The 22,467-nt window shown below is 42.6% G+C and overlaps 2 protein-coding genes across 11 annotated transcripts in view; both read left to right on the forward strand.

Moving 5' to 3' along the window:
• Positions 1-3,427, forward strand: part of caps2 (calcyphosine 2) — a 50,353-nt gene extending 46,926 nt beyond the window's left edge. For all 9 annotated transcript variants that reach the window (XM_068051168.1, XM_068051166.1, XM_068051167.1 and 6 more), the window contains one exon: positions 1,417-3,427. In XM_068051168.1, the coding sequence (XP_067907269.1) occupies positions 1,417-1,592 (176 nt within the window). In that variant the 3' untranslated portion in view covers positions 1,593-3,427. The remainder of the gene's footprint in view (positions 1-1,416) is intronic.
• A 2,198-nt stretch (positions 3,428-5,625) lies between these two features.
• On the forward strand, positions 5,626-21,808 carry rlig1 (RNA 5'-phosphate and 3'-OH ligase 1). 2 transcript variants are annotated; one of them, XM_068050275.1, is made up of 7 exons: positions 5,626-5,956; positions 9,663-9,780; positions 14,237-14,329; positions 15,143-15,259; positions 15,376-15,570; positions 16,853-17,022; positions 18,364-21,807. In XM_068050275.1, exons 1-7 carry the CDS (start codon positions 5,867-5,869, stop codon positions 18,553-18,555), a joined length of 975 nt encoding a protein of 324 aa, XP_067906376.1. In that variant the 5' UTR covers positions 5,626-5,866; the 3' UTR covers positions 18,556-21,807. The 2 variants fall into 2 exon arrangements, with proteins under 2 accessions (XP_067906376.1, XP_067906377.1); XM_068050276.1 differs by lacking the exon at positions 14,237-14,329 and having other exon boundaries at positions 18,364-21,808.
• The last annotated feature ends 659 nt before the right edge of the window (positions 21,809-22,467 follow it).

Consider the following 22,467-nt stretch of genomic DNA (forward strand, 5'->3'; position numbering starts at 1 on the left):
GAGGTGAGTCACTCGTCACAGAGGACCCAGCCTCTGAACTGCTCTAGTAGCCATGTTGATATGGCTGGTCCAGATAAGCTTCTGTTGAATGGTAATCCAGAATGTTGATGATGGGAGACTTCATTTGTTACCATTGAAGGTTAGGGAGAGGCTTTTGGGCTTTTTCTTGTTGGAGATTGTTATTTCTTGGCACTTGGGTGGTGTGAATGTTGCCCACTACTTGTCAGGAGGCTAAGGCTGAATATCGTTCAGGTCCTCTTGTAGGCTGGCATGGGCTACCATTGACTGGGAAGACAATGGACTGGATTTTCCTGATGGGACCAATTGGGGGTTCCGAGCCTGAGCTTGCCAGCAGTGAGACTGGCTCAGCAATCAAGGCGGCCTCCTATATATCCACCTCCGCGCATAGGACGATGGGCGGGCTTTTGATGCTCTTGACCCAATCAGAAGGCCGGCAGTTCTGAAGCGTTGGCAGCCCCACTGGGAGTGATAGACGCCGCTGAGGCAAGTTTGGGGCCGCGAGGGTGCCTCAAAATGCAAGTGCCCTCGGAGGCATGTATTTATAATAAAAAATTTGAGGGTTGGCTTTAGGCCCCTTGGAACGGAGGGGAAACCTTAAACATTTTAATTGGCTGCCCTCCTCCGTGCAGCATGCACCTGATTCTACTCCCTGGCAAAGCTCTCCGGTAGCGGGAATGCATCGGGTAGCTGTCCTGACGCTGTCCAGGCCCAGCTCCAAACCTGCCACCATGGGGCTGGGAAAATTCAGCCCAGTGTGTTTCAAAGTTCACAAGCGAGTTCCTCCCTATGACCCACTGAATTTATAAATAGTAAGATATTGTTAGACACCAGATGCATTGGAATTAATCGTGCTTTTTTTAAAAAACAAAACTCCACAGATTCTCTCTAGCTCTGTCAAAACATGGATGAAATAATCAATAGGAACACATTAATGCTGCATCTCTTGAAGTGCTGTGAATATTAAGCATGCAGTGACATATAGGAGTGGACAAGGAGCAAAACAAGATGTGGCTACACAAAAAACACTTGCATTGTGAAGTGGGGAGCAAACACATTTCTTGCTGCTATGTCAATATGATAAATGTTTGTTCTGTTTATGTGGGCTGTTGGCTTGCTGAACCTCTGACCCTGTCATACAAGTGTCCCTATAGCTATGGTCACCAGTGATATTGGGACACAAACTGCAACACCAATGTGCTGTGGTGTAAAACAATGGGATGTTGGTTGGGCCTTTTGCTCCCCTGAGCGTCCCATCTCGGTATCATTGGTGTGAAATCTGCATGCCTTCTTCTCATGTTTCAGATCCATAATGGTTGTGCTGCCTATCTCCCAGCTTCTCCCCACCAGGTCTCTGTGTGCTGGTCCAATATCGTTCTCTTTACCATCCTGTTGCAGGAGAATGTTCAGAGCAGCAAGTTCGAGCCGCATTCCTGGACACACTACAGGAGAGCTGCATCAGCTCCAAAGAAGTTACTTACTGTGAATTTGAAGCTTATTACGAGGGCCTCAGCCTTGGAATCGCAAATGATGAAGATTTCGCCAATGTGATGAGAAACTGCTGGGGTGTGTGAGATAGGAGAATGTATGCAGCAAAGCTGGAATGACCATATTCCTGTGTAAGATATTTTGCATCGATGTGCTTTTTATAAAATATGTTAAAGTTCATCACAGCAAAGTAAAGCCGGGCTCAGGTATAAAATTAAAACCCGACCCGAGCCCTTTAATTTTTTTTTGTGCCCGACTCAACCCGACCTGACACGAATCTCCTTCATTTGTTCCAGCAGCAGGCTATTCCTGCAGCTGGAGTTGTGGGGAATCATGGGTAAGCCTGATCCCGTGACTTCCCGAAAGCAGCACAGTCTAGCCCGACCCGACCCGAGCCGAGCCCCAATGCTGGACTCAGAATATAGACCCGACACATGTAGTTGGGTCTAGTCGGGTTTGGGTCGGGTAGCCAGGCTTTACAGCAAAGAACACCGCTGTAATGTTATAAAGTTCTTCTGTCAAGGTGTAGATCTATTACTTTTTATAACATTTTATTTTTTACAATGTCAACATCCAGGGTAGATTTTCCTGGTACAGGAAAACTGAACTGGGCACGAACATGTATGAAGACAAAAGCCCTCCTGATTTTCTATCCGTTAATTAATTTAAATAGAGGAAAATCAGGCACCATCTTTTTCGGTCATGCATTACTGATTTTCATTGCGGGCACTGGACCAATAAAATCTGCTCCAAATTCTAGCAACCTGTTAGTGCCAAAGTTTGATGTTTTACAAGTGACTAGCTGATTCTGCTGTGTGTATTTTTGTCTGGAGCACTTAAGGGGCAAACAAGGAAATTTAATTCTTTAAAGGCACCTGTAACCTAAATTTTAAATGTTTAAAATTCCAAGAAGTTTAAACATCTACAGGACCTGAGCTGTTCCTGGTATTGCATTACTTTCTAACACTGTTGATGCACTCGATTGTAAGTTCTTATTACAAAGGTGACTACAGTTCAAAAGTACTTCATTGGCTGCACAGTGCTTTGGGACATCCTGAGGTTGTGAAAGTTAATATATAAATGCAAATCTTTCTTCATATTAAGTTTAAGTACAGAGTATATATCAAAATCTCTCAATGTATTTTCAATGGCACATTGACTAAACACAGAGAAACTTGGTAACTTGGAGTCTGAGGCTTCTGAATATTGAACTGTGCATATGGTCCCCTGTTTTGGGCAAAAATGACAGATTGGTTGTATAATACAAGATTGTTTTTCCATGACACATTTCTGTGATACCGTACATAGAATTATATAGTATTTTACAGCAGAAACAGTCCATTCGGCCCAACTGGTCTGTGCAAGTATCTGTGCTCAACATGAGCCTCCTCTCACCCCTCTTCATTTAATCCCATCAACATATCCTTCTATTCCTTTCTCCCTCATGTGTTTATCTAGCTTCCCCTTAAATGCATCTCTGCCATTTGACTCAACTATTGTATGTGGGTTGTGAGTTTATCATTCTCACCACTCTCTGGGTAAAGAAGTTTCATCTGTATTTCCTATTGGATTTATTGGTGACTATCTTTATTTTGATGGCATCTACCTTTGCTCTTCCCCACTTTATTTTCTGTTAAAGTGTATAACGGGTAGTGTATTATATAGAGCTCTGCCTACCAGTGACCCAGCTCGTCAACCCTGCAAACACCACAAAAAATGCAACGAGATATCTTCAGTTTTGAGGGGCCTGTCGAACATCGTATTAATAAGTTAAATGTGCTTATTTTCATTTAAATACAGAAAAAGTTGCTGTGAACATAGGAAATTGAAATTTTTGTGATAATGTGCCACATTAATTTGACATTAATTAGATGTACTAGCAGTACTTGTATTTTGATTAGTTTTTATTTTCTGACTTTATTGGTGTAAGTTTTAAATTGTAACTTCATATCTTGAATTGGAAGATGTATATTCTAATATATAAATTGTCAAATGCAGTTTTTTTGATGGAAGTATGATTCATTGTCCTGCCACACACCAACGCAGAGGTCATCAACAATGGAGGGGAAGATCTGAAATTGCTTTTTGAAGACAATTTTGTAGTCAGAGATGTGAGTGCCACTCAAGGCTGACACTTGCTACTCTGGCTCCGAGTCAGAAAGTCGTAGGTTCAAGTCTCACTCCAGGAGCTGAGCACAAAATCCAGGCTGACACTCCCAGTACAGTACAGAGGGAGTTTTGCACTGTCTGAGGTACTGTCTTTCTGATGAGACAATAAACCAAGGTCCCGTCTGCCTTCTCAGGTGTACGTAAAAAATCCCATGGCACTTATTTGAAGAAGAGCAGGGAAGTTCATCCTAGTTTCTTGACCAATATTTATCCCTCAGTCAACATCACTAAAACAATTTAATTGGTTGTTTATCTTATTGCTGTTTGTTGGAGCTTGCTGTGTGTTTCCCTATGTTACAGCGGTGACTACACTTTTTGAAGCAGTTTGGGCCGTCCGGAGGTTGTGAAAGGTGCTATAGAAATGCAGGTTCTGCCTGGGAATTGACACTGCATTTGTAGGTATCAAATTGAATGCAACATTGGAGGAGCATGACTGATGTTCCATGTGCTTGCACTGATGGACCTGAAGTTGCTGAAACCTCAGTATTTAGTGTCCTCCTTTTATTATTCCCATGGACATCAAGCCTGCGTTAATGCTGCTTCTTGCTGAGTTACAGAATTGACTATGCTCACCGTATCAATTTTCTCACACACTGTTTAGCCTTGTCCAAGTCCTACTTCTCCGGGACATGTGAAGCCGCACAAGTGAACCACATTGAGCTCACATGTGAAGCATGTATATTTACATCGATTCTCCCTACAATTCTCCATGCAACACTGGTGTCGGGACATCTGAAAAATTCCCAGCTTTTTGGTTCCAATAGGTCTGCACCTTTGCACAGTAAGATATAAAAAGAGAAAGCAGTCCCACTGTTTATTGCTGCCCTTTTCTCTGTCCACACGGTGAGCAGTTACAGCCCTCCCTTGAATGGCTGTATACAAAGTCAGGAAAAGATCAAGTGCATAGTCAGCACATTTCTCACCTGGAGTCGAACTGCAAGAGAGTAAGAAGCCAAGACTTTCATTGGATGATTGGTTAGAGGCCAAGGAGGGAGTCTGCAAGTTAATGACTAATCTGAGATTGGAGGGATTTATTGCATCTTGTAAAATTATCCTGATAGCGGCAGTTCCTCCTAGGTCCTCGAAGTTAGAGCCCACAATTATATTCTCTCACATTCTTGCACTGTTGTGTTCCAGACTGGTGATGTTCAGCCTGCAGCCCACCAGCTCAGTCTGACCTATGACCTGATCTTATCCAGCCTAGGGACCTCCTGCTTTTGGTCTCCCCCATTGGTGAAACAAGAGCTGTGACGGTGGGTTGATGCAAATTAAAAACAAAGTCATAGATTGCACGTTCGGCTGCCTCGGCAGGAACACACTGGGTTCATGGAGCTGAGACATCATTGTGAGCACCATTACCACACGGACTGCAGCAACTGAAGGAGAAGGACAGTAAATGCCAGCCTTCCCAATGATGTCCACATTCCAGGAACAGCAAAAAAATTCATCTTTTGTATTTTTTTTAAATTTTACTCCCACTCTGTAAAGCCTTGTTAGATTAAAGTAGCTATATAAATGCAACATATTTTTCAGGAACCCCCTCCCCTCCCCTCCCTTTTTAAAGCCTTTGATACATCCCCACCATCTGGGTCTAATTGTTGGGCTGACCCCTTCTATCCATCTCTTGCACCTTCCAACCCACCTAGAATAGATACATTGAATTTACAGCACAGAAACAGGCCATTCAGCCCAACTAATTGATGCTGGGATTTATGCTCCGCATGAGCCTCCTCTCATCCCTCTTCAGCTAACCCAATCAGCACATCCTCCTATTTCTTTCTTCCAGCTTCCCTGTGCTATTCACCTCAACAACTCCTTATGGCAGCACATTCTAAACATTCTTCCTCAAGTCCAGTGCAGTGTCTTTCTGCTAAAAGCCCTGTGTCAATGCAAATGGGATTTGAATGATGCAACTCAGGGTTGTTTATGAGCTGCGCAGGCGCCTGGGGAATCTCGCCGGGGAGGGAATTGTAGCAAATGTTGACGTTCGACGTAAAGAGCTCCGCGTAAGAAACAGGGGGGCGCAAGGACCCGGGAGGGTGCAGGATCGACGGGGAAGCTCAATGCAGAATGTTAGACCGTTTGCATTTGTTTTTTTGGTTGCATTAATCCGCTTTAATAGTTGTGTGAAGGCCGGTCCTGGTGCTGGTTCCTCCCCGCGCTCCGGCCTCTGCAACCTGGGGAATAAACCATGCAACGCCTGGGCTCGGTGCAGCAGAAAATCCCCTGCGCTTTCACCACCGAAGTGAGGGATGAGCCAGGAAGCAAGCGAGCTCACCAGGTAGGAGGAGTTGCAACGGGAGGGAAATTACAGATTCATCTCGAAATTGCATTCATTTTAAAACTTGAGTGCAAAAAAAAATCATATCTGGAGCAATGTTACAAACCATAGAGGTTTCGTTCTAATGAATTACTTGTAATTTAATTACCAGCGATTACACGATTCCTGTTTACTAGTGATGCTAATTTAACCCCCAAGATAGGAATCTGCCCCACATCCAGAGATGCCACGTGACATTCCTTGGAGGAGGGTGTCACTGCTAAGCAAAAAAAAAACTTGCATTTATATAGCACCTTTCACAACCGCAGGACACCCTCCCCCCACCCCTCCAAAAAAAAGTACAGCCAGTGAAGTCCTTTTGAAAGTGTAGTTACTGTTGAACATACTGCATCCAATTTGTGCACAGCAAGCTCCCACAACTAGCAATGGGATAAATGACCAGATAATCTCTTTTCATGATGTTGGTTGTTGGAAGTTCTTCGGAATAAGAACATAAGAAACAGGAGCTGGAGTCGGCCATTCGGCCCCTCGAGCCTGCTCTGCCATTCCATAAGAACGTGGCTGATCTATCTCAACTCCACCTTCCTGCGCTATCCCCATATCCCTTAATTCCCAAAAATCTATCGACCTCTGTCTTGAATATACTCAATGACTGAGCATCCACAGCTCTCTGGGGTAGAGAATTCCAAAGATTCTCAACACTCTTGAGTGAAGAAATTTCTCCTCATCTCTGTCCTGAATGGCTGACCCTTTACTTTGAGACTGTGAGCCCGTGTTCTAGATTCCCCAGCCAGAGGAAATGTTTTCTCATTATCTACCCTGTCAAGTCCCTTACGAGTTTTATATGTTTCAATGAGATCACTTCTCATTGTTCTAAACTTCTGGAAATATAGGCCTAGTCCACTCATTATAGAACAATCCCCTCACCCCAGAATTCAGTCTAGTGGACCTTTGTTGCACTAAGGTAAGTATATCCTTAGGTAAGGAGACCAAAACTGTATACAGTAAATGCCCTGCAAATTGGGTAAGACTTCTTTTATTCTTCTACTCCAATCCCTTTGTAATAAAGGCTAACATACCATTTGCTTTCCTAATTGCTTGCTGTATCTACATGTTAACGTTCTATGATTGGTGTACAAGGACACCCAGGCCCCTCTGAACAACCAATATTTCCCAGTCTCTCTCATTTAAAAATATTCTGCTTTTTTTCAGACTGAAGTGCATAACTTCACATTATATTCCATCTGTCATGTTCCGGCCCACTCATTTAACCTGTCTAAATTCTTTTGCAGCCTCCTCACAAGCTTAACTTTCTCACCTAATTTTATTTCACCAGCAAACCTGAATACATAGCACTCAATCCCAACATCAAAGTCATTGAAATATATTGTAAATAGCTGAGTCCCAAGCACTGATCCTTGTGATACTGCACTAGTTACAGCCTGCCAACCTGAAAATGACCCATTTATTCCTACTCTCTTTTTACCAATCCTCAGTTCATGCTAATGTATTAGCCCAAATCCCATGAGCCCTAATTTTGTGTATAACCTCTTGTGTGGCACCTTATTGAATAGTGGCTGTGGGATCTTTTACACCTGAGAGCAGATGGAGCCTCATTAATATTTAATCTGAAAGACAGTACCTCCAACAATGCAGCACTCCCTCAATACTGCGCCGGGAGTGACAGCTAGATATGTGCTCTAGTTCTGGAGTGGGTCTTGAACCCACAACCTTCCAATTCAGAAGCTAGAATGCTATCCACTGACCCACGGTGGCATAACAAGTGCTTGGATTCCCCGATCACCCCCTGAGCACAATGTAAAACGTAACTGGGGTTAGAGGATGCACAGTGCTGCTTGTTGAGAGGTCAACCCTGTACAGCGAGCACTCCAGGGGTTAGATGGTTCGTGTCCGAGTAGGGCAGTACAAGCCATACCGCCCGGTTACAACTGATATTGCATCTGAGACCAGCAGCTGCAATATAAATGCGCTATAAGTGGGATCTGACCCCACAGTTGTTACCCAGGCCTTGAGATCTTGATACTCTGCTTCCTAACCTTACCTGATGGTCCTCAAATCCTAGGCCCCATTCTGTTTTATCTTCCTGGTTAAGGCCAATATATAGATTGTTGGTTTAGCCTTCAGCTGCTTTGGTCCTAATCTCTGAAATTCACTTCCTAAACTTCTCTGCCTCTCTCTCCTTGTATAAGTTGCTCCTTTAAACCTACCTCTTTATCCAAGCGCTTGACCTTCTGTCCTAATATCTCTTTATGTGCCTTGGTGCCATATTTGTCTGGTAACTCACCTATGAAGCGTCTTAGAACGTTTTGCTAAGTTAAAGGTGCTATGTAAAATGCAAGTTGTCATTGTTAGTTCCACTGTGTGCCTGTAATTAAGCAGATTAGTTATCATTGGAGATATGAAACTGTCCTTTAACCTGCTTTTGAGCGAGGGCTGTGTGGATTTTTTTAATCGGGCCTTGATAACCTCTTATGGTTTTTGCTGGGATCCTGCCTGCGGTTAGTTCCAAGGCTGCTCATACTTTAGAGTGGGTATTCTTCACCTGAGTTCTGATGAGTGTCAGTGAACAGTTTGACAATGAAACCATCACAGCTGAGTCTGGCCCTGTCTTCTCTCGATGTACATGTCCACCAGGGGGTCACTGGATCCTGTCTGATTGCATCCCCCCACCTCCCTCAAATGAAGAGATACTGAGGCCAACAACAGAACTCCAAGGGTTAAGTTACGAGGAGAGATTGTATTCCCCGGAATTTAGAAGGTTAAAGGGTGATTTGATTGAAGTTTAAGATATTAAGGGGAGCAGATAGGATAGATTGGGAAAAACTATGTCTGCTAGTTAGGGAGTCCAGGATGAGGGGGCGTTGTCTAAAAATTAGAGCCAGACCTTTCAGGAGTGAAATTAGGAAACAGTTCTACACACAAAGGGTGGTAGAAGTTTGGAGCTCTCTTCAGCAAAGAGAAGTTGATGCCAGATCAATTGTTAATTTTAAAACAGATTGATAGATTTTTGTTAACCAAAGGTATTGAGGGATATGATGGCATTGAATGGCGGAACAGGCTTGATGGGCTGAATGGCCCCCTCCTGTTCCTTTTCTCTATGACCCCCTCAGGCAATTGAAACCAGGAGATTATTGGAAGAATTAGATTAGCAGCACAGAAAGCAAATCCCCGAGGCTGCCTTCCTAGTACAACCATAGAGTCAGAGCAAAGGGGATTCTGAATGCAAAATCTGCAGGACTACGGGGAACGAGCAGGGCAAGTGGGCCTAATTGGAGAGCTTTTACAAAGAGCTGGCATGGGTTCATTGGGATGAATGGCCTCCAATGCTGTAAGATTCTATGAGGAACATTGTTGATGGTACTGAGTTCCTCTTCGAATAGTGCCGAGAGATTGTAATCCATTCAAGTACTATTCCAGATCTCTTTGTTGGTGCTTCTGTTGAGAATCTGGTTTAAAAAAAAGACTTTATTTGGACAGAGTCAGCATTCCATTTGTGAATGCTTTTGAAAAGGAAAGTGAAGGAACTGCCTGCCCAGTTGGTTTAGTTTGTGCCTGTTTATGCGTTGGATCTTTGCATTTGACCAGGTCTCCCAGTGGGCCTTTCCAAATTGGCCAGATTGATCCATCCGTCTAACGAGTTGGTACTCCACTGGGACAGACCCTTTGCTCATAAACTTGTTTTTAGTCATTCAGAGTTTTGGCCACTGGAGGGCTGAGTCCGAAGGCATTGGAAGCAGACATACACCATGCGATTGCCACAGAGAAAGTGGACGGGACCTGCTGTTACATCACTAAATACAAAGGTAACATAAAAGATGCACCTTCATTTTAAAAAGAGAATGAAGTGCTTTTTAAATATTAAAAAAATGTGCATTTTAAAGGTGAGAAGTCTGCACAGAAATCTAGACAATCTGTTGCAGATGTCTGTTTAACTGCTAGTAATCTATTTTTAAAACTTTTGTAAAACTTTTTATGCTGGACAGAAAACGTGGCTCTCTCAGTGAAAGGGAGGAATATTACAGCAATAAGTAATGTTTCAGGATGTGGTTATGACCTCAGTAGAAACTGTTAACTTTATAACAAGAGATATGAACTCCCCAGATGGATTAAAGAATTACAAGACAAAAGATTTCACGTTTTAAGACTTTTACTATAACCACTAAACTCAAAATCAGCATTAACTGAACGGTACTTGGTTGGGAGCTAATACATTAAATTATATAGAAAGGTATTTCCCATTAACTGATTAATACACTCAAACCCCACACCACATTTCTACGTTACACAGTAAAGGCCCGCTCAAGTCAGGCCCGAGTCCTTCCATTTTTTTCCCTGACCCGACCACCGGAATGTTCACTTTACCTACCTTCCGATTCTGAATCTGTTTTTCACTTCTTCAGTTTGTGCAGCTAAGCAACAAAAGAATCGCTCACTGCGCAGACTCAAGAGTTTCCCTCCTTGACGTCCCGGACTCCCAGCTCAGGCAGGCTTTTCAACTTTTTACTAAACTCAACTTCCCAGCAGAGCAAAAGGTAATACTGTGGGACTGTGTCTGACCCGGACCCGGCCTGAGTGCGCGAAAACTGGACCCGGAAGAGCGACCCGACCTGACCCGAACCCAACACATGTTGGGTTTGGGTCGGGTAGCAGGCCTTTATTACACAGTGTTCTCATCAAAAAGATATCCTTGCAGATAAAAGTCCCCAACTCCTCCCAGTTGCAATGGGTTGGATCTCCCAATCCTTCTCAGAGTCAATGTCCTCTTTGCTCACTTCTTCCGAGCACATTCGACTAATCCTGGTGACCCCGTTGGTCTTTTCTCCTCCTCAAACCTCGAGTTTCGAACCGGGTTCAAATCTTAGCAGTCGTATTGACGATCTGACAGCAGCTGTTTTTTTTTCTCTCTCTCTTTTGGCTGCACCATTCTACTTGCTGTTCAGCCTCTAGACCCAGGAAAGCCTGTTGAATTTGTCCAGTTCAAAAAGTCTCGTTGTTTGCCTTTACAATTCTGGGACTATAATCCTAACCATAGCAAAACCACCTGGGCCTTCCTTTGTTTTCAGGTATTAACAATTGCAACTCGAATTTGCATTTTTAGAGCCCCTGGCTCCCTGTTTACAGTCTGAGAGAGTGAAATCCATTGTCTTTTAGGTTTTACAAGCTTTCAAAAAGGGTCTTTGATCAGGGTTCCATGTTTCCATGGTAACCAAAATCCCTGACTTATCTCTGGGCACAATTGGTGTGAAATGACATGTCTCCTCCAAATGTCCATTTTGCACTGCAGTGGAGATCACAGTTTTTAAAACATAACCATACTATAAAGTCCAGCGTTCTTAACAATGTTCATTACAATGTGGTCAGAGCTCATTAAAATGTTCACCATAGCATTTAGATTCATATTCTGTTTGCAGTATTAAATGTTTGTCTTACTGAAGCTTACCAAGATGTGGGATGTTAGTGCTGGGGAATAGAACAATTTCCCATTTCTGGCAGGTGGTGTTTAGATCAAGCATTGCCAGTCAGATATAACACGGCCACGTGCAGCGTAAAGATTCCTCTGTTCTGCCTCAACAATGTACCTTATCCCGAGGCTCAGAAGGGTGCCCTCGACTGCATCAGTCTGCTAACACCCCAGATATGCTGCTGTCTCTTTGAGAAAAACCTGCCAAATGTAGGGGCAGTTGTGGCTTTGTGTCTGAGGAGATGCATTGAGACTGACAAAGGCATTGCATAGAGGGTCCTTTCATTTATTTATTTAGAGATACAGCACTGAAACAGGCCCTTCGGTCCACCGTGTCTGTGCCGACCAACAACCACCCGTTTATACTAACCCTGCAGTAATCCCATATTCCCTACCACCTACCTACACTAGGGGCAATTTACAATGGCCAATTTACCTATCAGCCTGCAAGTCTTTGGCTGTGGGAGGAAACTGGAGCACCTGGCGAAAACCCACGTGGTCACAGGGAGAACTTGCAAACTCCGCACAGTCAGTACCCAGAACTGAACCCGGGTTGCTGGAGCTGTGAGAGTGCGGTGCTAACCACTGCACCACTGTTCAAACAGAACAAACTTGCATCCCATTGCTCTGGCCAAAATTTGAAGCCAAGTCCCAAGAGTGTTCATCTTATCCACTACATCATCCAATCTCTAATCATAGAATGATGCAGTAGGGAGGGAGGCCATTTGTCCCTTTGTGCCTGTGCTGTCTCTTTGAGAGAGCTGTCCGATTAGTTCCATTCCACTGTTCTTTCCCCATAGCCCTGCAAATTTTTCCCCTTCAAGTATTTATCCAATTCTCTTTTGAAAGTTAATTGAACCAACTTCCACTGCCTGTATTGAATGGTGGGACAAGCTCAAAGGGCTGAATGGCTGACTCCTGCTCCTATTTCCTATATTCTTTCAGGCAGTGCAATCCAGATCACAACAACTCATTGCTTAATTTATTTTTCCTCATGTCGCTATGCGAATGTTTCTATATTTTAAAAAAATATGTTTTTAAGGATTCATGTTTAAATTGTGGAAATGGATTCATTTGGAAGCTTGAAGAAATGCTGGACTTTGTTTTTTCATTGGGGTCATTGAAAGGACACTTTACTGAAAACACTTACTGGAAGAATCAAGGAGTGCTAAAAACAATCTCTACTGGAGATCACCCGCCTTAAGATAATTATACAACAGGAACCTTGGACTAAGGGGTGATGTTTATAGAAAAGCCACATGTCAAGTTTATGGAGGTCCGGAGGTTGACTTTCTATTTTGGGGTTTGGATTATTTTCAGTTCAGTTGGGGTGTGAACTGTTTTGAAGACAGTTGGTGGTTTCCCTGCTAAGGGAAACGACACCCCCAGCTCATCTTTCCTGCACCTCTCTAACAGACCCTGAGAAGTCCAGTGTGTCAGATCTTCTTTCCTCCTGTCTTTGGGGAAAAACCCTGTGATTCAAGTGTATACTGGCTGAAATCCCTGATGCCACATTTCTCCTGGAAAAACCTGCCAGCTTAATCCTCGACGTTGCTTGAAAAGAACTGTTCTAGAAAAGATCCCAGTGACCTGTCACCATATACCCGGATGCCAGACCAAACGGGACAACTGACATCTTTCCATATCTTTTTTTCTTCAAGAATTAGCAAGTGTTTGGCCAAAGTCTTTTTCTTGTAACAGACCTTTGCAGAGAGAATTTCTGTTTTTTGTCAGTGTGTGTGTGCGGGATTTTAAAAGGGAACTTTCATAATTCAATCTGTGTTGATGCTTTGCTTCATTACTGGATAAGTCTTGTTTTATAATAAACTGATAATGTTTATTGAAGAAACCTGGTTATTGTAGTTTATTCTGGAATAAAGAGTAGAGAATATGATTGATGATATCAGTAACTGGGTAAACATTTAAATATATGTTGTGACCTGTGGAGAAATGGAACTAGAAAAGACAGTGCACTCCTCCCACCTCAGTCGTAACAATGTCACCTGGTTCTTTGGCAAATCACCTTGAACCTGTGTTCCCAGGTTACTGACCCTTCTGTCACTGGAAGCAGTTTCTCCGTATTTACTTTTAGCAAAACCCTTCATGATTTTGAACACTTGTGTCAAATCTCCCCCTTAAACCTCTCTGCTCTAAGGAGAACAATCTCAGTTTCTCTAGTTTCTTCATGTCACTGAAGTCTTTAATCCTTGGTACCATTTTAGTAACTCTCCTTGGCACTCTTTCTGAGACCTTGACATCCTCCCTAAAGTTCAGTACCCAGAATTCGACACAATCCTCCAGCTGGGGCCTAACCAGTGATTTATAAACATTTAGCGTGCCTTCCTTTGCTTTTGTACTGTATGCTTCTATTTATAAAGCTAATAATCTCACATGCCTTTTAACAGCCTTCTCAACTTGTCTTGCCATATTCAAAGACTTGTACGTATACCCCCAGGTTTCAATCCTTGTATGCCTCTCCTGATTCTTCCTACCAAAATCAATCACGACACACACCTTTGCATTAAATTTCAGCAGCTATGTGTCTGCCCATTTCACCGGTCTGTGTCCTCCTGAAGTCTGTTACTTTCCTCCTCACTGTTTGCTACATTTCGGAGTTTGTAACCCGTGCTTTGACACTTGTCCAGCCATTATCCAGTAATATCCATCAATGGATTTGAATTCACAATGCTTTTCCTTCCATGGTTTTCTGAAATGTCAAAACTACATCCTTGCTGTGTCACGTCATCAACAGGTAGAATTCAGTCAGTTAATTAACTTTTGATGGTCATTGTCGTCAGATTTGCCGTATCTCTGGGCTCGACTGGATAGGAAACCTACCAAGCAAGCTGAAAAACGATTCAGGAAATTTCAGTCTTCCAAAGCCAGCACCGGTAATGACGACCTTTTTCTTTTCTCGTGTTATGTTTATATCAACAATTTGTTGCAATTTTAAAAGTACTTTGCAACCCCCCCCCACCCCACCCCCACAAATAGATTTGAAGAACACTTTTATGTATTAGAGACCTTCTGAAAAGATCCTTGCCTTCTCTGTCTCCCAGCAGTCAGCTGGCATTTTGTATTGAGCGAAGGGGGAGTGGCATCGAGATTGACACAGTTGTCACTGTATTATCTCTGTGACCTCCAAGGTCTCTTCCTTCCTCTAACCCTTTATCCACCCACCCCACCATTGGTGGCCATGTCTACAGCTGTCTAGGCCCTAAACTCTGGAATTCCCTCCCTAAACCTCTCCGTCTCTCTACCTCTCTCACCTCCTTCAAGACGCTCCTTAAAAGCTACCTCTTTGAACAAGCTTTTTGTCATCTGCCTTAACATTTATGTAAGTGGCGTGTTGTCAAATTTTGTTTGATTACGCTCCCAAGAAGCACCTTGGGACATTTTACTACGTTAAAGATGCTATGTTAATGCATGTTGTTGAACTGCTTGGGGAAAGATTGTTGTTTGTGCTTCTGTGTCCACCCCCAGCTGGTATCAGAAAATCCCAACCCTTGCATATGTCTGTGTTTATAAATTGAATAACTTGCTGTAGCAGAGGGCAGATATTTGACATGACAAGAGTTAATATTGCTGATAAAGGAGGTAACTAGTTGATCCTTAGGTAAAACCGTTCTATAAACGATGCTGTTATGCATGAATGGGGTACAATAATGTTGGGTGCTCTGACAGACGTTCAATTTACTCTTCAGAGTTCACGTGGAACCTTGACAATGACTTCAGGGCAGTTACTGATCCCTGGATCCCGGCCCATGGAGTGGTCCAAATAAATGGCCGACTGCAGCCAGATGAAAACGGGCACATTCCTGGTACGAGGCAACAAGTTTTTATTCATTAAGCGACAATGCCTTAGGGTTCCTGGTGTGAGCTTTGTAGAAATTTATTCTCGTTCCTCCTTTTCCCTTCTTCCCCAAACACTACCAAGGTTGGGTTCCAGTCGAGAGTGGGAGCAAACCGTACTGTTGGCACCTCTCAACTGTGAATTACGAAACCGGATTAGCACTGGTTTTGAAACCCTGTTCTGAGAAGAATCTTCTAGAAATTACCACTGTTCCATTAATGGAGCTTCTTGAACAAACGCTGGAGCTTGTAGGAACACATATTAATGGAAACCCGTACGGTAGGCAGACTTTTGTCTTTTCAGTGTGCGTACCCGGTTATTTTTAATCTGACCTTGGCCTCCTCTTGTCTGAATACATTGCACCCTCGCCTCTGAATTAGGAGGTCGTGGGTTCAAGTCCCAGTCCAGAGACTTGAGCGCATAATCCAGGTCGAAACTCGCAGTGCAGTACTGCAGGAGTGCTGCATTGTTGAAGGTGCCTTCTTTCAGATGAGATAGTATCATAGAATGGTTACAACACAGAAGGAGGCCATTCAGTCTGTCATTTCTGTGCTGGCTCTTTGTAAAGCAGCTCAGCTAGTCCTATTTTCACTCCTTTTCCCCCTAGCCCTGCACTTTTTTTCTCTTTAGATAATTATCCAATTCCCTTTGGTAAACCACGATTGAATCTGCCTCCACCACACTCAGGCAGCACATTCCAGGTCCTAACCACTCGCTGCGTAAAAAAGTTTCTCAAGAAAAATTTTAAAAAACAATGCCCTGTCAGCCCCCTCAGTTTAACATCTCGTTCTAAAGACAGCAACACTCTAATAGTGCAGCGCTGCCTCAGTACTGTACTGGAATATCAGCCTAGATTGTATGCTCCAGTCTAGAGTGGGACTGGAACCTACAACCTTCTCTGTCAAGGCAAGAGTATTACCCATTGAGCTACGCTGGTGCCTGAAGTGGTGTCTGTTGAAAGAGTGTGGATCAGAGAGTTATGAATTGGTGAGGTAAAGGCAAGGAAACTGATTCAAAAGCGTTACAAAAAGAAACAGTGTGGATAAAATGATTCTTTATATATTTACACAAGATGGAGAAATGTCATTTGTGGTATATCAGTATTGTGCAGCAAAGGAACTTCAAAATTCCTCCTTCCACCATAGTGAGGTTAACTGATCTTCCCATTTATTGTTTGTGGGACATCGCTGTGAAAAATAACGGCAGCCTTTACCTATATAACAGTGACCGCATGTCAAAAGTAATGAATTAGAAATGAGTATTCTGGGGATATCCTGAGAATGTGAAAGGCACTACATAAATGTGAGGTTTTTTTTCACCAGCATCTTCTCAAAACTAGCTGGGGAAAACTTTGAATAGAGGCGGGTGGAGGGAGAAAATTCCGCGCTGTGATAATTTTGGTTGAATATTTTCCAATTTATTTTTTCTAATGGACTTTCTTTTGTTAAATTATCGACGGGAGGATTTTCACCCACCTTGATTCCTTGGCTTGATGTGAGAAGTTTTAGTAAATGTTAGTAAGTGTGGCACTGATAAGACTTTACACTTAATTCTGTTCCAGGGCTGGGAAATAAAAGGCACCCTGTCCATGTCCTGATTTCTCATGGATCCTTGCGAATTGAGAAACCCCTGACACTTCACCTCAAGGATCTTATCACGTGGTTTGAGGAAAGCCCAGAGGGGAAAGTAGAAGGCATTGTGTGGCACTGCATAAATGGACTATTAATTAAAGTAAGTGCAAGATCAAAGTTTAGTTCATGCACCGTTGCATTGGGGAAACAAAGAGGTGAAATATTCTTGATATTGTACTTTGAGCTTTAAAATAAAGTGTATTTATCCGAATTGTAAAATTGAGTGAGTGTGTGAACCTGTACTTAGGAGCTGTTTAATGGTCAACTAATAATTATTCTCCTGAGATGGAAGTCAAGTGTTAAGATTCCTTTGGCACGAACTATGAGATGACGTGCCTGGCGGTGGAAGATCAGAACCTTCTGTGGCAGAGAGGCAGTGGCATCATGGTAATGTCACTGGACTGGTAATCTAGAGGCCCAGGCGAATGCCCTGGGGACATGGGTCAACTCCCACCAACAATTCAATTAATTAGTAAATTCAATTAATTAATTGAAAATCTGGATTTGAAAACTGGTCTCAGAAACGATGGCCATGAAACTATCTTCGATTGTTGCACAAACCCATCTGCTCCACTAAAGTCCTTTGGGGAAGGAATTCTGCTATTCTCACCTGGTTTGGCCTACATGTGACTCCAGACCCACAGCAATGTGGTTGACTCTTAACTGCCCTCTGAAATGGCATCGCAAGCCTCTCAGTTGTCAAGGGCAACAAATGCCAGCCTTGTCAGTGATGCCCATGAAAGAATTAAAAAAAAGGCTCCATGAACATTTTATGCTTGAGGTAGGTGATCAATTCTACTGGGAATACTGGCTCAGTGACAGAACTGTCACTTCCTGCAGGCATTCTTCCCACTCGACTCCAGTTGATCCAGTACAGTGATGCTCCATAGGCTAGGGTGGTCCTACAAATTGAATCTACCAGTGTTGATAAGCTATTTGATTTTAGCTGGTTAAACTCCAGGATTACCTATTTATCCTTGGCTCTGCTAATTTGTACCTGAGCTTTCTGGATAAGAGAAGTGCCTCTTTGGGTTAACCACATGCTGTCTTAAACAAACAGAAACTGCATGGCTTGTGCATCTCTGCAACTTGAAATTGTGGTTCTTTTTTTTTGGTGTTTGTCTTTTTGAGTTCCATTGTCTTGTGTTATTTGAGAGAATGGATTTGCTGATGTTTTTGCTCAGTGGTTGAATGTCGAAACCTTGCTTTGCTGCCCCAGGCTTGTCCATGTTTCTATCTATCAATATAGTAGGGGGTCCACACAACCTTGTATAGAATGGTGGCCTCGAGCCCAAGATCTAACATTCTGCTGTTCACTACTGGGCTACTTCCAAATCACATGGGTTTTTATATATAAAAATGTGAAACAAAACTGAATATTACAGCTGTGAAGTAGACATCACCTTTCCAAATGATTAACATTTATCTTCCTCATTTTCAGCTTCATCGTCATCACCTGGGTTTACAGTGGCCAGTGCCAGACCCATACTTGACTGCCCGCCCTTTATCCATTAATGTTGATCTAACTAAGTACAAGTGTGATCTTGAAACAAAGTCATCATTTCTGGTCTTTGCAAGGCTCAGCGGGAAGCAGTATGACCATTTTAAAGACATTCCGTGGGAGGAAAGTTAATACAACGCTAGCACATTCATCAAGGATTACCAGTTCAGCAGGTTGGCAGTTGAAAGGCAGAAGTGGCTTATGTGTCAGTAGGATTGTTGTTAGGGTTTATCTGCCATGTCTTAAACTTGGAGCCTTTGCTCTCAGTTCTGCCCTTGGGATGTTGCTAACCAGAATGTTAAAATATTATTATACAAACTGAAAATGGTGACCTGCGACATTTTAATGCTGTGCAGAAATGGTGATATAATCTCATGAAGGTAAATCCCAAACATGGCACAAGCTATTTATACAGCTCATTTATGTCGATGGGTTAACTTTGTCATTTCGACAGGTGAATCAACAAAATCCATGTTTGATCATTTAAAATTAAAGGTCCAAATACTACACTGAACCAGACTTATCTCCTCGAACTATATTATTCTGCTAGATACATGCATGTAAGTATTGACTGCATTTAGGGGCAAACTATTAGACTTTTGTACTTTAACGCAGTGTGTTTCTGCTGTTTCAATCTTAAAAAGCTGTAATTTGGCTGTGTTGCTCTTAGAAAAATGAATATATTAAATCTTGCCCTTTGTCGGATTTAAAACATTATTCTGTCGCTGCCATGTTATTTACAGTGCACTGATGGTTCCCACATCTCTACTCTCTGATCGTGAGATATTTCCAAGGCTTCCATTTAAAAAAAAAAAAATTCATTCTTGGGTGTTGTTGGTAAAGCTGGCAATTGTAGCCCATCCTTACTTGCCCTTAAACTGCTGCAGTCCATGTGGTGAAAGTGCTCCCACAGTGCTGTTCCAGGATTTGGAATCACGACATCTGTCCAAGTTGGGATGGTGTGTGAATTGGGATGGGAATTTGGAGGTGATGATGTTCCCATGCGCTGCTGTCCATATCCTTCGAGGTGTGTGGGCCACTGGTTTTGGCACTTCTTGCTTGTAACTTCCATCTACCAGTTTTATATTTAGTTATTGCTTCTGCAAACTTCAAATGGCAAATCCTGCCTGAAACCATAGTTAACGCAGGCGATGCTTTTAAAGAGATTTCCAATGAAAAATTCCCTGTTTCAAGTTTTGATCTCATTCATTTTTCTGGATAAGCAGTATCTTTATATGGTAGAACTGGAGATTGTGTTAACTGCAGTATCCTGGAATGTTTGAGCCAGGTCTTCATATCATAGAGTGAGATAGCACAGAAAAACACCATTCGGCACATTGTGCCTAAGCTGACTCTTGGGTAGAGCAGTCCAATTAATCTCACTCCCCTTCTCCTTCTCTATAGCCCTGTAAATTTTTTTCCATTCAAGTATTTATTCAATTCTCTTTTGAATGTTGTTATTGAATCTGCTTCCACTGCCCCTTCAGGCAGCACATTCCAGATCACAACAACTTTCTAAGTAAAACATGATTTCCTCATGTCGCCTCTGGTACTTTTGCCAATCACCTTAAATCTGTGTCCTCTGGTTAGCGACCCTCCTGCCACTGGAAAGCTTTTCCTTCTTGACTCTATCAAAACAATGCATGATTTTGAACACATACCAAACATGATGGTCTGCAACCAGCTAATACCACAGTTTGGATCATGTCAGGTTGAAACTGAATGAGACACTTGTGTATCATTTTATTATTTGATTCCTTCCAGAGTTCCCTGCCATTCACCTTAAGCAAATGTTAAACTAATTGTGGACTGAAAGATGTTCAGTGTTTTCTTTTCCTAAGAGAAACTTCAGAGTCGGTACTGCGGGAGCGCCGCACTGTCGGAGGGCCGGTACTGTGGGAGCGCCGCACTGTCGGAGGGCCAGTACTGCGGGAGCGCCGCACTGTCCGAGGTGCCGTCTTTCGAAAGAGATGTTAAATTGAGGCCCCGTCTGCCCCCTCAGGTGGACGTAAAAGTTCCCATAGCACTATTTCTAAGAAGAACAGTAGAGTTCTTCTTGGTGTCCTGGCCAATACTTATCCTACAGCGATGATCTGTACATTTATTTCATTGCTTTTTTTGGGATCTTGCTATGTGCAAATTGGCTGCTGCATTTCTTACATTATAACAGTGACTTCAACAAAAGGTTAAGTAGCTGTAAAGTACTTTGGGACATCCTGCAAATACGAAAAAGCACTATATAAATGAAAGTTTTCAAGTAGGATCATTGGCGCAGGAGTAGGCCATTCAGCCGTTCGAGCCTGCTCCGCCATTCTAGATCATGGCTGATGGTCTATCTCAATGCCATATTCCCACACTATCCCCATATCCCTTGATGTCAATAGCACCCAGATCCAATTTTCTGCCTATTGCTTCATTGAAACATATATTTTACAAGAACCATAATACTTGTTGCCTCCAGCAAAAGGATTTGCTGTGCAAGGATAAGAATGCTGTGTGGCGGCTGTCCTCTGGTTGGAGCCTAATTTTCAGGTTCTCCTCAAAATTTTATCTACTAAAAAAGCCATTGAGAACATATTGTGCCTACACATAGGAAGCAACAATAACTTGTATTTATACATTACCTTTAATGTAGTAAAATGACCCAAGAGCCCTCACTGGAGCAATTATCAAAGAAAATTTGACATCAAGCCATGTGAGGGAATACCAGGACAGATGACCAAAAGTTTGGTCGAAGAGGTATGTTTTAAGGAAAGACTTGGAGGAGAGAGAGGTGGAGAATTTAATAGAGAGAATTCCAGAGCTTATGGCCCAGGCAGCTGAAGGCACAGCCGCCAATGGTGGAGTGATTAAAATCATGGATGTGCAAAAGTCTAGAATTGTATGAGTGCGGAGATCTTGGAGGGTTGTTGGGATGGGAGAGTTAAAAGCAAGGCAGCGGCAGATAAGAGGGAAATTGAGGCACTGGTGGGGAGATACAGTGATTGTAGTTTGAAGGTACGTTTGCAGAATTACAAGCAGCAATGTTGAAGGGACACTACTCCCAATTGTCCCAACAATAATAATTATACTCAATTGTAGAATACTATGGAACCAATTTTCCTGGCCTTTTGACCTTTTACAAGTTGGATTTTCAAAACTTATTGAAGTGGAACTATTTGAACTCCATTTGAAAAGTGATATTAGCATCAGAGTGATTCCTCCCTCTTAACTGCTGCTCTTGAAAGTTAATTTGCAGGGGAGTTCTGTTGACAATGAGTAAAGAGCCAGTCACCCCTTGCAGCTTTCCTGAGATCTGCAGGTGGTGGGCTAATGGTATAATCACATTCTTCACGGTCTTTGGGCAAGAGGAATGACTTCAGGTGGTGGTGGTGCACCCTGCAAATCGGGGGGGGGGGGGGAATTTAAATTGAGGATGTCTGCAAACATCAGGAGCTGCCACAGCTGCACAGGGAAGAGGGGGTGATGGAAATCACCCATTTTATTTCTGTAATTTAGAACAAGTATCCCAACTAAATTGCTACTCTTTTGGGCTCATCAATGTATTTAAATGATACTGTAAATGATTTTGTTAATTTGGTTTCAAAAGTGTGTATACATTGCATTCTGTTTCGTGAATAAAACCATCCACAACTTCTAGACCAGATATTACAGTGCATTGTCTAGATAAAAGTTTAATACTTAGCTTATTGATGAAAAAGAAAATATGAGAGGTGTTTGTACTAGGAAATGGAATACATTCCCCTTTCAGGCACCAGAAGTGTCAGCATCAAACACTCCCCAAGTTAGATACCGAGCTAAAGCTCCCTCTGCCACTAAAGGACATAATAAATAATAAAAACTTATAATTATAGAACAGTCTTCACAGTACAGGAAATGATTTCTACATATAAATAAATTCTATAAAAATACTTTTCATTTTTACTTCAATGTGATTACTTTGTCTATCTTCAAAAATAGGCAATTAGAATCTGCGGTTTACACAAAATCCATCCTTGCTGCTGGCCTCAGTTAAAATAACGACCAATATCCACTCCAGTACTG

The sequence above is a fragment of the Heterodontus francisci genome, chromosome 18, assembly GCF_036365525.1.
Source record: "Heterodontus francisci isolate sHetFra1 chromosome 18, sHetFra1.hap1, whole genome shotgun sequence".
Lineage (NCBI taxonomy): Eukaryota > Metazoa > Chordata > Chondrichthyes > Heterodontiformes > Heterodontidae > Heterodontus > Heterodontus francisci.

Excerpts from the sequence above, each read along its gene's own strand:
- rlig1 (XM_068050275.1), top strand. The coding sequence starts at position 5,867 with ATGCAACGCCTGGGCTCGGTGCAGCAGAAAATCCCCTGCGCTTTCACC. Across the intron at positions 15,260-15,375 it reads TGAAAACGGGCACATTCCTG|GTTGGGTTCCAGTCGAGAGT; the intron begins GTACGAGGCAAC and ends AACACTACCAAG. Across the intron at positions 17,023-18,363 it reads TAAATGGACTATTAATTAAA|CTTCATCGTCATCACCTGGG; the intron begins GTAAGTGCAAGA and ends CCTCATTTTCAG.